The sequence below is a fragment of the Mobula hypostoma genome, chromosome 15 (assembly GCF_963921235.1).
Source record: "Mobula hypostoma chromosome 15, sMobHyp1.1, whole genome shotgun sequence".
Lineage (NCBI taxonomy): Eukaryota > Metazoa > Chordata > Chondrichthyes > Myliobatiformes > Myliobatidae > Mobula > Mobula hypostoma.
The window spans coordinates 52,210,299-52,223,747 of NC_086111.1; the positions used below are offsets into that span (position 1 = coordinate 52,210,299).

At 42.0% G+C, this 13,449-nt stretch overlaps 1 protein-coding gene across 3 annotated transcripts in view; it reads right to left on the reverse strand.

Moving 5' to 3' along the window:
* The window catches only part of appl1 (adaptor protein, phosphotyrosine interaction, PH domain and leucine zipper containing 1), a 72,970-nt gene that overhangs the window by 46,084 nt on the left and 13,437 nt on the right, over positions 1-13,449 (reverse strand). For all 3 annotated transcript variants that reach the window (XM_063068055.1, XM_063068054.1, XM_063068056.1), the window contains exons 4-8: positions 12,157-12,228; positions 5,896-5,983; positions 5,447-5,488; positions 1,807-1,865; positions 1,381-1,527 (exon numbers count right to left, since the gene is read on the reverse strand). In XM_063068055.1, coding sequence (XP_062924125.1) covers positions 1,381-1,527; positions 1,807-1,865; positions 5,447-5,488; positions 5,896-5,983; positions 12,157-12,228 — 408 coding nt within the window. The remainder of the gene's footprint in view (positions 1-1,380; positions 1,528-1,806; positions 1,866-5,446; positions 5,489-5,895; positions 5,984-12,156; positions 12,229-13,449) is intronic.

Below are 13,449 nucleotides of genomic sequence, written 5' to 3' on the forward strand. Positions count from 1 at the left end.
AATGAACACAATCAATTGCGTACTACAGCATCATTTAAAGGATGCCTAGCTCACAACTAGATATTTCACATGAATTCCATCCGGAGAATGCTCATATACCTATCCATATACACAGACCATGCTCAAACCAGCAAAGAGTGTATATTGAACAAACTATCACCAGATTAATTGATGACTCAGTAGTCCATCTACCAATGAGAAGCCTTCAAGTGCACTCCAGCGGATACCGCACCAAGGCAGCCTACGCCTCACCATAAAGTTGATCACTCTCTTATTCCTGACAGCTTGTGCCTCGATGGAAGAAAAGGATAATAAAAAATAAGCAAGCACATCATTGTACCTGCATAGGCTTCAATATGTATGGCAGGGGCTTTGGGGAGGGGAGAGGAATCGAATATTTAAAGAAAGATGGATAGGATGGTCAGTGTACATATGCATTTGAGAATCAACATTAAACAGATGAATTTATAGTGCCATAATTTCACATGCCTGGTGGTCTCGATATTCTTCCAACATCGCTGCTTTGTACATGAGCTTTCCTTCCTAGCACATATCTCAGAACTTCAAAAACTCTCTTAGAAAATCTTGGTGCTCTCATCACACTTCCTCTCTTCCAGAGTAGCCATGTGTACCACTGCTGTCTTGCTACTGTAGGAAGTTTTTTTTTATTTCAAAATATACTTTATTCAAAAATAAATATATACAATAAACCATTCAATAACTTTTCATCCTTTACATACGTTTCCATTATACTCAGTACATATCCGTATTTATAGCCACCCACGTGGCACTCCAGTAGTTCAGCTTACCATATCATTGTTGAGGGGTATACTCCCAGCCCACCGACCCCTCCCACTCCCATGGGTGGAGAAACCTATACTGTGGTCCTTTCCCACCGGGCCCTTGCGGTGGCTGCACCGAGTTTCAGTGCGTGCTACTGTAGGAAGTTGTGCCATTACGGGGTGAAGCCCTTTCTTTAGTGCACAGCAGAGTGATAGCAGTTTAAATAAAGTAAGTGTTCCTGTCATCCCTATTTGAGTTGCAATATAACACAACATTTTGAGTACACGAACCATGTTGCAGATCATAATTTTTTCGTGGAGCTATTTGACATTGGTGTTCCATGTATCATTGCTCCAACACACAAAAAGGAGGAAATCCAGAATCTAGGTACATGAACCAAATGACCCTCGACTCTGAACCACTCAGATGAGACATCAGATGACAAATATGACTTATGGTCACCACAACTGGCTCTTGCTTTAATTGTAATTTTTTTTAAAGTGAAACTAAAAATGCTAAGAAACCCATGATTTTATTTGGTTAGCAACTTAGAGGGACAATAATCAAAATAATAATTTCAATTTCATGCTAACAGACCTGAGCTTGCATATAGCCAAGGAGAGGTTCTAGAAGTGCAATCTTTTTCTTGTACTGTAAAGTGTTCAGGGCACTAAAGTAGTGCATCATGGTTTGGTGCTGCTTTTTTCTGGATGTGTACAAGTCTTCAGTGATTTCCATTTTTATCTGTTATGGAAAAAAATATTTAAAACAAACCATATTTATTAAACTGCAGACACACTGACTAACACAGAATGAAAATTATCAACAGCCCCCAGGGAAGGCATTTAAATATCTAACAACTTACATTACACTACAGTGAGCTCAGCTAAATATTATAACAAAGATTTTCATTAACAATACTGGAATTTCTTGAAAAAAAATATGGCTGCCATGAATGATGCAGCTGAATATAGAAAATTATGTTTTAAACTTGGAATGGAAAGCAAAAGAAAGAACACAAACCTTTTCATTCTCCCTCCGCTTGGATAGCCTACTGTATTTGTTAATAGCCAGGTCATGATCTGTGGGGTAAACACAGAACATTGAACAGTACTGCACAGTACAGACTCATGATACTGTGCCAAAATTTTAACCTACTCCAACATCAATCTAATGCTTCCCTCCCACATAGTCCTCCAGTTTTCCTTCATCCATGTATCTAGCCAAAAGCACTTAAATCTCGCTTTAAGTATCTGCCTCTAGCACCACCCTGGCAGTGTGCTCCATAAACTTACCACTCCCTACATAATTAATTTCATACTTTTCCGGTTTGAGCTCAATCTGCTACTTCTCAGCCCAGCTATGCATCTTATCAGTGCCATGTTGTAGCCTTGAACAAGCCTCTACACTATCCACACACCACCGACCTTCATGTTATCTGCCCTTCCATTTCCTCATCCAAGTCATTTATAAAAATCACAACCAGCAGAGGTCCCAGTGGAACACCTCCAGGCAGAATACACCCCACCTACTACCACCTTCCGTGGTAGAGCGAACTCTGAATCCCTGCAGCCAGGTTTCCCCGGATCCCTTGCCTCCTGACATTTTGGATCAGCCTACCATGGCGAACCTTGTTGAACACCTTGCTAAAGTCCATATATACCATATTCACTGCTCCACTTCACCAATTTGTTTTGTCATCACCTCAAAGAATTCAATCAGTCTCATGAGCCATGAACTGCTCCTCACAAAGGCATGCTGACTATCCCCAATCAAACTATGCTTTTCTAAATGCTCCTAAGTCCTGTCTCTAAGAATCCTCTCCAATAGTTTGGCCACTACTGATGCAAGATTCACTGGTCTATAATTCTTAGGGTTATCCCTATTAACTTTCCTGAACAAAGGAATAACATTTGTCACCCTCCACTCTTCTGGTACTACTCCTGCAGCCAGTGACGATGCAAACATCATAGCACAGCAACCTCTTCCCTCACTTCCCACTAAGAGAACCATCACTTAACCAGGCTCACTGTCGAGTACCAAATCCCATGTAACCTCTCCACATATTGTCTCAGGAGTTCTTATTCTAACAAATTCTGCCCCATCTGAAGGAGACCCCAATCAATATTAGGGAAGTTGAAGTCACCGATCTCATCAAACCCTGTTATTTTTTGCATCTTTCCAAAATCTGCTTCACATTCTACTGTTCAGTGTCTCTGACACCATTGTTGGGTCTATGGAATACACCCTATAGAATGATTGCTCCCTTCCTGTTCGTGACTTCCAGCCACACTGACTCAGTAGACGATCTCTCTACAATGTCCTCCCTTTCTGCAGCTATGTTGCTATTCCAAATTAGTAATACCATTCTCCATCTCTTTTTCATCCCTTCTGTCCCTTGTAACAGCCAAATCTCTATAATGGCAAAAATATCGCATTTCTATGTACTGATTCAAGCTCTAGGTTCATCACCCTTGTCCTTGATACTTCTTACATTAAAGTAGACCCATTGAACCTATCCAATTGACTACACTTATACCCTATCCACTGCCTATCATTCCTCAGTCTCTCTACAAGTTGCATTTACCTTTACATCAACCGCTCCATCCCCTAACCTATAATTCCTATTCTGATATCTCTCACAATTAGTTTAAACCCTCCCCAACAGCTCTAGAAAACCTGCCCGCAAGGATATTGGGTCCCCCTTGAGCTCAGGTGTAACCCATCCCTTGTGTACAGGTCATACCTTCCCCAGAAGAGATCCCAATGATTCACAAATCTGAAACCCTGCCCCCTGAACCCATACTTCAACCACCTATTTAGCTGCCATATCTTCCTATTTTTACCACCGTTGGTGCATGACACAGGCAACAATCCAGAGATGACCACACTTGAGATCCTGCTTTTTAGTTTCCTACCTAGCTCTACATATTCACTCGTCAGGACCTCATCCCTTTTTCTCCCTATGCTGTTGGTATCAATATGTACCACGACTTCTGACTCATGCTGTGGACCCAATCCAAGACACCTGTGATTCTGCCGCTTGGTGAGCAACATAGCATTCATGACTCTCTTTCACATTATTAGAATACCTCATCTATTCCCTAACTACTTAATCCCCCATCACCACTCTCCCCTCTTCTCCAGTTTAATGGTGTGTTTTCAGGCTGATTGAGTGATCTGGCACTTTGCCGTCTCTGAGAAGATTCTGAAAGGCAGTGGCCTTAAGGCCAAGAAGCTTAGAGACGGGGTTTGAGCCCATGATCGACTTCAATTCTCGCCAGTTAAAGTGTTGAGGAAGATTGAAACAGCAAAGCGAGTGTTCAGCACCATCTACCAGCCTCTTGCTCGCTGCTGCCAGAAGAATGTGTCTGCTTGTGATGGTCTCTCTCTCTCGCTGCTCCTGAGGGAAGGTCCCTGTATTCAAATGGTCTCTGTGTCCCTCAATTCTGCCAAAGGATGGTGCCGGAGTTCTGGGTGTGCGGTTTGAGTATTGGACTGTAGTTCAATTGTGTTTTGATTGGACTTTTTTGATTTTATGTTTTTACATAGTGTTTTCCCTCGTTCTTCTTGTTGTCGTTAGCATGTTTTTTTGCGCAGCTGGAGAGGTGCTGCTGTTCTTGTTGCCGTTTGCGCAATTTGTTTTCTTTTGTACGCGTGGAGAGGCTGACGCTCATCTTTGAATGGCTCCATAGTTTTGTTTCATGGCTGTCTGGAGAAGACGAATCTCAGAGTTGTATAATGCATACACACTTCGATAATACATGTACCTTGAACCTTGTCCTCCCTTCCCTTCTGAGCCACAGGGCCAGACTCAGTGCCAGAGTTTGCAGAGTCTGCAGCTTTTCCCTGGTAGGCCACCACCCCCCACCCCCCCAACAGTATCCAAAGAACCGTGAAAGAAATGGCTACTGTGGTACTCTGCACTGTCCGGCTATTCTCTTTCCCTCTCTTGACAGTTACCCAGCTACAGATCAGGTCATTTCTAACTACAATGATAAATTAGTGATTATAAATAAAGAATGCAAGCAAAAAGCCTCATTTTAATTCACGTGTACACTTGTTCATAAGTTACTCCTGAACTATTTACTTTTAAGTAACATTATGATGACAAAAGCAGACATTTTCAGTGCTCCTATATATATAGGAATATATAAAAGGTGAAAAAAGTAATTTTCTGTTAATAGAAAACTATGGCCATCTTGTCCTAATGAACAGTTACAATGTAGCCTGTGTTAATCCCAAAGTAAACATGATCCATTCTTGAAAGGTTACAGTCTCAAAAACTTGATCTATCAGATTTTTCCAACCACCTCATTTATCAGATATCTTGGGTAATTTATAGGTCACCACAAATTATGCACAAAATTCAGAAACTGTGCACTTCCTGAACAAATAGACTAGACAGGCAGATTGATTGGGGGGGGGGAGGGGAGCATTTGTTTGTTTGTATGGGGGAGGCAGAGAATGGAAATGCCCAGGACTATCAAAGTTAGGTTGTGGGGCATGGTGGACAGGTTTGCTTGTAGATCGGGGGTGGGGGTTTGAGGGTTCCTACATGAGCACAGTTACTCAAGTTGATGCTGAATACTCAGTGTAAAAAGATCTTTGTTGTGGATATTTTTTAAAATGCCAAGGTGTTTATAACTGAAATGACACTCACCATGACTAGCTATAGCAAAGACTTCATTCAAGGCTAACATTTCTGTAAACGAAGGAAAAGTTATTGGTGAACGGAATTGGTCATAGCTCGATTGTTTTCATTTCTATTCAATAAGTATTACATTGCTAATATGGTAATATCTCTATTTTATAATCATTAATTCATGGGTTCCAGCTCCACATGTTCAATGCTGCACTGAAGAGGTGCTGTATTGTGAAATACAAGATCTTTCAGGGTTAAACAACCATAAATTACACTGCACATCTATATCTTATTTACATTTCATTTTTTCAAATGAACATGGACTTGATAGCCCTAATGAAAAACCCACATACAGAATCCACAGAAACATTCTATTTGTAAACACTTACATATTTACTTAAGCACATAACCAGATAAGAGCAGAAGATAATTATTACTGTTGAATAGAATATGTACAATTTTCATACCTTTTAGATCTTTTTCCTTAAATTGTGTAATGGGAAACATCATGGCATCTGCTAGTTGTGTTGAAAGAACAGCATGGCAGGAACTGAGCTAGAAAACAACAAGAAAATACATTCTCTAGAAGAGGTAAATAAATCTGTAAACGTCCTTACACTTAGCTTACCATGCTAGTTAAACAAACATTAGAAAGTTTCAAATAATCTGAATACAGAAAAAATATAGCAATAAATTCTAAATTGCAGTCCCTGATAATTCTGCTACCAGCTGAGGCACATTTCCTTATTGTTTTAATGTGGGTTTACGTTACTTCTCTCCAAGAACTGAATTTTCCCAGGCTTGAGTATAAGGACTGAATTGATCTCAGCTGTGCTGAGTTCTAAATCTACAAATCAAACTGACCACATCCTTTGACTTTAACATTTAGAATGACAACTGAGCTTAAACACTGCAAAGTGCCCTGATTTGAACTGAGATCAGAAATTTGATATAAGGTGAAGAAACAAAAAAGAAGTTAAGATTTTTCCTACTCTAAGTAAAAAAAAACACATCATGAAGACTCAGTTACAATGAAATTTTACGCCAGGCTTGTGTCAAAAATCACTGCCCTGTCAAATCCTATCTTCAGGCACTACATCCAGAGGGGAGAGAGAGGGAGAGAGAGAGGGAGAGAGAGAGGGAGAGAGAGAGGGAGAGAGAGAGGGAGAGAGAGAGGGAGAGAGAGAGGGAGAGAGAGAGGGAGAGAGAGAGGGAGAGAGAGAGGGAGAGAGAGAGGGAGAGAGAGAGGGAGAGAGAGAGGGAGAGAGAGAGGGAGAGAGAGAGGGAGAGAGAGAGGGAGAGAGAGGGAGAGAGAGGGAGAGAGAGGGAGAGAGAGAGGGAGAGAGAGAGGGAGAGAGAGAGGGAGAGAGAGAGGGAGAGAGAGAGGGAGAGAGAGGGAGAGAGAGGGAGAGAGAGATTTTTTTTAACCTGCAACATGTTGGCAATACCTTTGGGATCCCATCTGATGTAAGGAGAGCTGAAACTGCAGTTGTCATATACAGTTCTAACAAGATCACCCTATTCTTGATAAACATCTCAAATACATAAACCCTTTTATCAATCTTGCTACTTTTAAGGATTTGTGGGTTCCTCCTGTCCTCCACATCTTCCAGCTTCCTCCCATGGCTCATTGCCTCTTCCCTCAAATGAGTTACCATACATCTTTACTGACTGCATTACATTTGCCTCTTTTCTACCTGCAGTTTGAAGCTTTCCTCCTCACAACCAATTACTTCAGTATGGCCAACCATTTCATCATATGCAAACTTCTTTAACATGTCCCTTGTGTTTAAGTCCACTATTGATGTATACTTAAGAACTGAAAAGATCTGTTAAAACTCTATGGAAGCAGCCTTGTAATCACAATACTCAAATTTATTCAATATTTTAGCATAACAGCAATACAACTTATTCGGCTTTTGATCCTATGCTATTATGAAATTTAACAGAGGATTCTACAAAGAATTTTTTAATTTTTGTTGAGTCAAACAAAAATACAATATCAAAGTGGTAAAACGATACAAGTAGGAATACTGCTTGATGGTTAATTGCTCATTGATGGCATTAAATTTAGAATCTTTGCTCTGAGTTTGATATCACTTATGAATATATTGATATCTATATGCTTATTAAAACTGCATCAACAACCAGCTATCAAAGAACATATTAAAAATATTAATAGATTTTCAGATAGCTTTGCATCTCAACTTAAACTAGTAAAAAGGCTTAATATCTCACATAGATAAACCAAGCAACTTTTCAGAAAATTTCAAGTACAATCGGTAGCAAAACACAAAATGCTGGAGGAACTCAGCAGTCCAGGCAGCACCTGTGGAAAACAGTACAGTTGATGTTTTGGGCCAAGACCGCCAGGGCTGGAGAAAAAAAGATGAGGAGTATATTTAAAAGGTAGGGGGAGGGGAGGGTGAAATGGGGAGGAGGAGAGGTGAAGTAAAGAGCTGGAAAGCTGATTGGTGAAAGAAGTACAGGGCAGCAGAAGGGGGAATCTAGGAACATAGAAAACCTACAGCACAATGCAGACCCTTCGGCCCACAAAGCTGTGTCAAACATGTCCTTACCTTAGAAATTACCGAGGGTTACCCATAGCCCTCTATTTTTCTGAGCTCCATGTACCTATCCAGGAGTCTCTTAAAAGACCCTATTGTATCCGCCTCCACCACCGTCGCTGGCAGCCCATTCCACGCACTCAGCACTCTCTGCATAAAAAAAAACTTACCCCTGACATCTCCTCTGTACCTTCCTCCAAGCACCTTAAAACTGTGCCTTCTTGAGCTAGCTCTGGGAAAAAGCCTCTGATTATCCACATGATCAACACCTCTCATCATCTTATACACCTCTATCAGGTCACCTCCCATCCTCTGTTGCTCCAAGGAAAAAAGGCTGAGTTCACTCAACCTATTCTCATAAGGCATGCTCCCCAATCCAGGCAACATCCTTGTAAATCTCCTCTGTACCCTTTCTATGGTTTCCACATCCTTCCTGTAGTGAAGAGACCAGAATTGAGCACAGTACTCCAAGTGGGATCTGACCAGGATCCTATATAGCTGCAACATTACTTCTCGGCTCCTAAACTCAATCCCACAATTGATGGAGGCCAGTGCACCATATGCTTTCTTAACCACAAAGTCAACCTGTGCTGCAGCTTTGAGTGTCCTATGGACTCAGACCCCAAGATCCCTCTGATCCTCCACACTGCCAAGAGTCTTACCATTAATACTATATTCTGCCATCATATTTGACCTACCAAAATGAACCACTTCACACTTATCTGGGTTGAACTCCATCTACTACTTCTCAGCCCAGTTTAACATCCTATCGATGTCCTGCTGTAACCTCTAACAGCCCTCCACACTATCCACAACACCCCCAACCTTTGTGTCATCAGCAAATTTACTGACCCATCCCTCCACTTCCTCATCCAGGTCATTTATAAACATCACGAAGAGTAGGGGTCCCAGAACAGATCCCTGAGGCACACCACTGGTCACTGACCTCCATGAAGAACGTGACACATCTACAACCACCTTGGATCCCATGCCTCCTTATTTTCTCAATAAACCTTGCATGGGGTACCTTGTCAAATGCCTTGATGAAATCCATATACACTACATCTACTGCTATACCTTCATCAATGTGTTTAGTCACATCCTCAAAAAATTCAATGAGGCTCATAAGGTATGACCCGCCTTTCACAAAGCCATGCTGACTATTCCTGATCATATTATGCCTCTCCAAATGTTCATAAATCCTGTCTCTCAGGATCTTCTCCATCAACTTACCAACCACTGAACTAATACTTAAGGCTGATTTATACTTGTGTGTCAAATCGACGCTGTAATCTATGCAAGTGGGCTACGCGCATTGTGAGCATTTATACTTGTGTGTTGGTGTGTCTGCATCGCTCTCTAATCCGTGCACGTCACGCATGCGCACACACCTCCCTGTGCAAGGCTTCGTGGTCATGGCAGTCTTTCTCGGGGTAAACAAGTTTAAAGCGAGCATCTTTTTTCGTAAAAGCGAAATGTGTCCATAATTTCGGAGGTCTGTAAAGCTTTATGGAAAACATTGCAGCCAGAGTTCCTTCTCTGCCCTTCAGTCGCCCAGTGGGAACCTATTGCAGCGTAGGAGGAAATGCGATGCTACCAAGCGGACCAATCACAGTTGTTGCAGTCTGCGCTGCCACGACACGTAGTTAACATTTTGGGAGAGGTGCACGTCAGGCTACGGCGTAGGGATCCGCGTGGGCTCTGCGTAGGGTTCACAGCGACGCCGTACCTACGGCATCCATTTGACACAGAAGTATAAATTAGCCTTCACTGGTCTATAATTTCCTGGGCTATCTCTACTCCCTTTCTTGAATAAGGGAACAACACCCGCAACCCTCCAATTCTCCGGAACCTCTCCCGTCCTCATTGATGATGCAAAGATCATCACCAGAGGCTCAACAATTTCCTCCCTTGCTTCCCACAGTAGCCTGGGGTACATCTCGTCCGGTCCCAGTGACTTATCCAAGTTGATGCTTTACAAAAGCTCCAGCACATCTTCTTCTTTAATATCTACATGCTCAAGCTTTTCAGTCCACTCCAAGTCATCCCTACAATCGCCAAGATCCTTTTCTGTAGTGAATACTGAAGCAAAGTATTCATTAAGTACCTCTGCTATCTCCTCTGGTTCCATACACACCTTTCCACTGTCGCACTTGATTGGTCTCATTCTCTCACATCTTATCCTCTTGCTCTTCACATACTTGTAGAATGCCTTGGGGTTTTCCTTAATCCTGTCCACCAATGCCTTCTCATGGCCCCTTCTGGCTCTCCTAATTTCTTTCTTAAGCTCCTTCCTGCTTGCCTTATAATCTTCTAGATCTCTATCATTACCCAGTTTTTTTGAACCTTTCGTAAGCTCTTCTTTTCTTCTTGACTAGGTTTACAACAGCCTTTGTACACCACGGTTCCTGTACCCTATCATCTTTCCCTGTCTCATTGGAATGTACCTATGCAGAACCCCATGCAAATATCCCCTGAACATTTGCCAGATTTCTTCCGTACATTTCCCTGAGAATATCTGTTCCCAATTTATGCTTCCAAGTTCCTGCCTGATAGGCTCATATTTCCCCTTATTCCAATTAAACGCTTTCCTAAATTGTCTGTTCCTATTCCTCTCCAGTGCTATGGTAAAGGAGATAGAATTGTGATCACCATCTCCAAAATGCTCTCCCACTGAGAGATCTGACACCTGATCAGGTTCATTTCTCAATACCAGATCAAGTACAACCTCTCCTCTTGTAGGCCTGTCTACATATTGTGTCAAGAAATCTTCCTGAACACACCTAACAAACTCCACCCCATCTAAACCCCTCACTCTAGGGACATGCCAATCGATATTTGGGAAATTAAAATCTCCCACCACAACAACCCTGTTATTATTACACCTTTGCAGAATCTATCTCCCTATCTGCTCCTCGATGTCCCTGTTACTATTGGGTGGTGTATAAAAAACACCCAGTAGAGTTATTGACCCCCTTCCTGTTCCTAACTTCTACCCACAGAGACTCCATAGACAATCCCTCCATGTCTTCCTCCTTTTTTGCAGCCATGACACTACCTCTGATCAGCAGTGCCACGCTCCAAACTCTTTTGCCTCCCTCCCTGTCCTTTCTGAAACATCTAAGCCTGGCACCCGAAGTAACCATTCCTGCCCCTGAGCCATCCAAGTCTCTGTAATGGCCACAACATCATAGCTCCAAGTACTGATCCATGCCCTAAGCTCATCATAATACTCCTTGCATTAAAATAGACACATCTCAAACAGTCTAATAGGAGAGGACAGAAGGCCAAGAAAGAAAAAAGGGAGAAGGAGCACAGAGGGAGACAATGTGCAGGCAAGGGAAAAGGGGATGGGGAATGCTGAAGGAGAGGTGTTGGGGGGGGGGCATTACTGAAAGTTTGAGAAATCGATGTTCATGACATCATGTTGGAGGCTACCCAGTCAGAATACAAGGGGTTGCTCTTCCAACCTGAGTGCGGCCTCATCACAACAGGGGAGGTGGTCATGGATAAACATATCGGAATCGGAATGGGAAGTGGAATTAAAATGGGTGACCACTGAGAGATCCTGTTTAATCTGGCGGATGGAGCATTGGTGCTCGGCGAAGTGGTCTCCCAAATTGTATCGGGTCTCACCGATATACAGAAGGCCATATTTCCAACACCTCCCTCCCCTTTCTTGATCTCTCTGTCTCTCTATCTGGAAACAGCTTATCTACTGATGTCTATTATAAACCCACGGACTCTCACAGCGATATGGACTAAACTTCTTCCCATCCTGTTACTTGTAAAAACGCCATCCCCTTTTCTCAATTCCTTCGTCTCCGCTGCATCTGCTCTCAGGATGAGACTTTTCATTCCAGAATGATGGAGCCTCCTTTTTCAAAGAAAGGGGATTCCCTTCCTGCACCATCAAGGCTGCCCTCAACCACGTCTCTTCCATTAGCTCTATCCCTCCCCCTCCTGTCTTCTCCTATCATTTCGGATCTTCCCCCTCCCCCTCTCAAATCTCTTACTATCTCTTCTTTCAGTTAGTCCTGATGGAGGGTCTCGGCCTGAAACATCGACTGTGCTTCTTCCTATGGATGCTGTCTGGCCTGCTGCATTCCATCAGCATTTTGTGTGTGTTGCCCGATTGAAATAATCTAAGTTAATACTTACTTCATCAATCACTTGTGCAAATTGCTGCAGGGTGGAGGTCATAATCTCATCATCACCACCGAGGGGAAATTGCTATATAAAACAACAGAAAATTAACCAGAAATTAAAACAAATTGCAAGCGCTTTTCAAATCTTGGCCTCCAAAACCAGCATTTATCAAATAAACAAAATACTAAGGGAAAATCTAAAAAAAATAGAATTATGTGATTTTAACAGCACTTTAGTATGCCTGTCCTAGCATGTGAAGTCAGCTCCAGTGGACTGGGCAGATAAGATCTACAGTGAGATCCAATGGTCAGGAAGTCAGTTCTGCAATGCTCCTTGGAGGGCAAAAGTCATGACAAGGCACAGAAGATATCATGGTCACACACTGCAATCAAGCAAAACCCCGGCCTGTGATGCTTGTTTGTACTACTGGATCAGGACTCCTGAGGTCGAGAGAGTGGAATGATTTTTCCACTTTAAAAACCCCCATCTGTCGTCGTAGGACATGATGGACAACCACTATACTATAGCATGAGACAAAGGGTTGCAGATGCAAGTCCCATGCAAAAAACCTTTACTCACAAACCTAGACCAACACATGCAAAGCAATGTGGAAGGAGTGCTGCACTGTTGGAGGTGCTGCCTATTGAACAAAATGTTAAACCAAAGACTTGTCTGTCTTCTCCCTTGCAAGGTGTAAAAGATCCTATAGCCCTGTTCTGAAAAAGGTGAGGGTGGATGTGAGGGATCCTTGGTATTTATTCCAAGTCAGTAACACAAAAACAGATATTCTACTCATTGTTATAGTGGTTTTTGTGGGAACTTGGATTGCAATTCTTCATTGCAAGTGACTGTAATCTGTACTCTATGAGTCGCAAAGTGCTCTGGTACATCTTTACTTTGGGAAACATGTTCCATGACTGCATTCTCTTTCTTTTTTTCCCCTCTCAATACTGAACAACAACACTTTAATATAAAACTATTGAAACAGAGGCAGAAAGAAATATAAACAAGGAGCTATTCAATGGAGCAAATGAGAAACAATTATCATGTTGCAAATGTGAATTAACCACTTCAATCTGCAAACTCAAACTGGGATTTTCTTGTTTTGATCTGGAATATCTGTTTTTTTAAAACCTGCATTGGAGACAACTTTCCCAATACAAAATTTAAGGTAGCGTCTACAAGTATCAAACTGATTAAATCAGCGTTAGCTTCTTCCTTGAGAACTAATATAATGAATTGAAGTGAATTGATTTTATTTCTTACATCCTTCACATACATGAGTAAATATCTTTACATTATGTC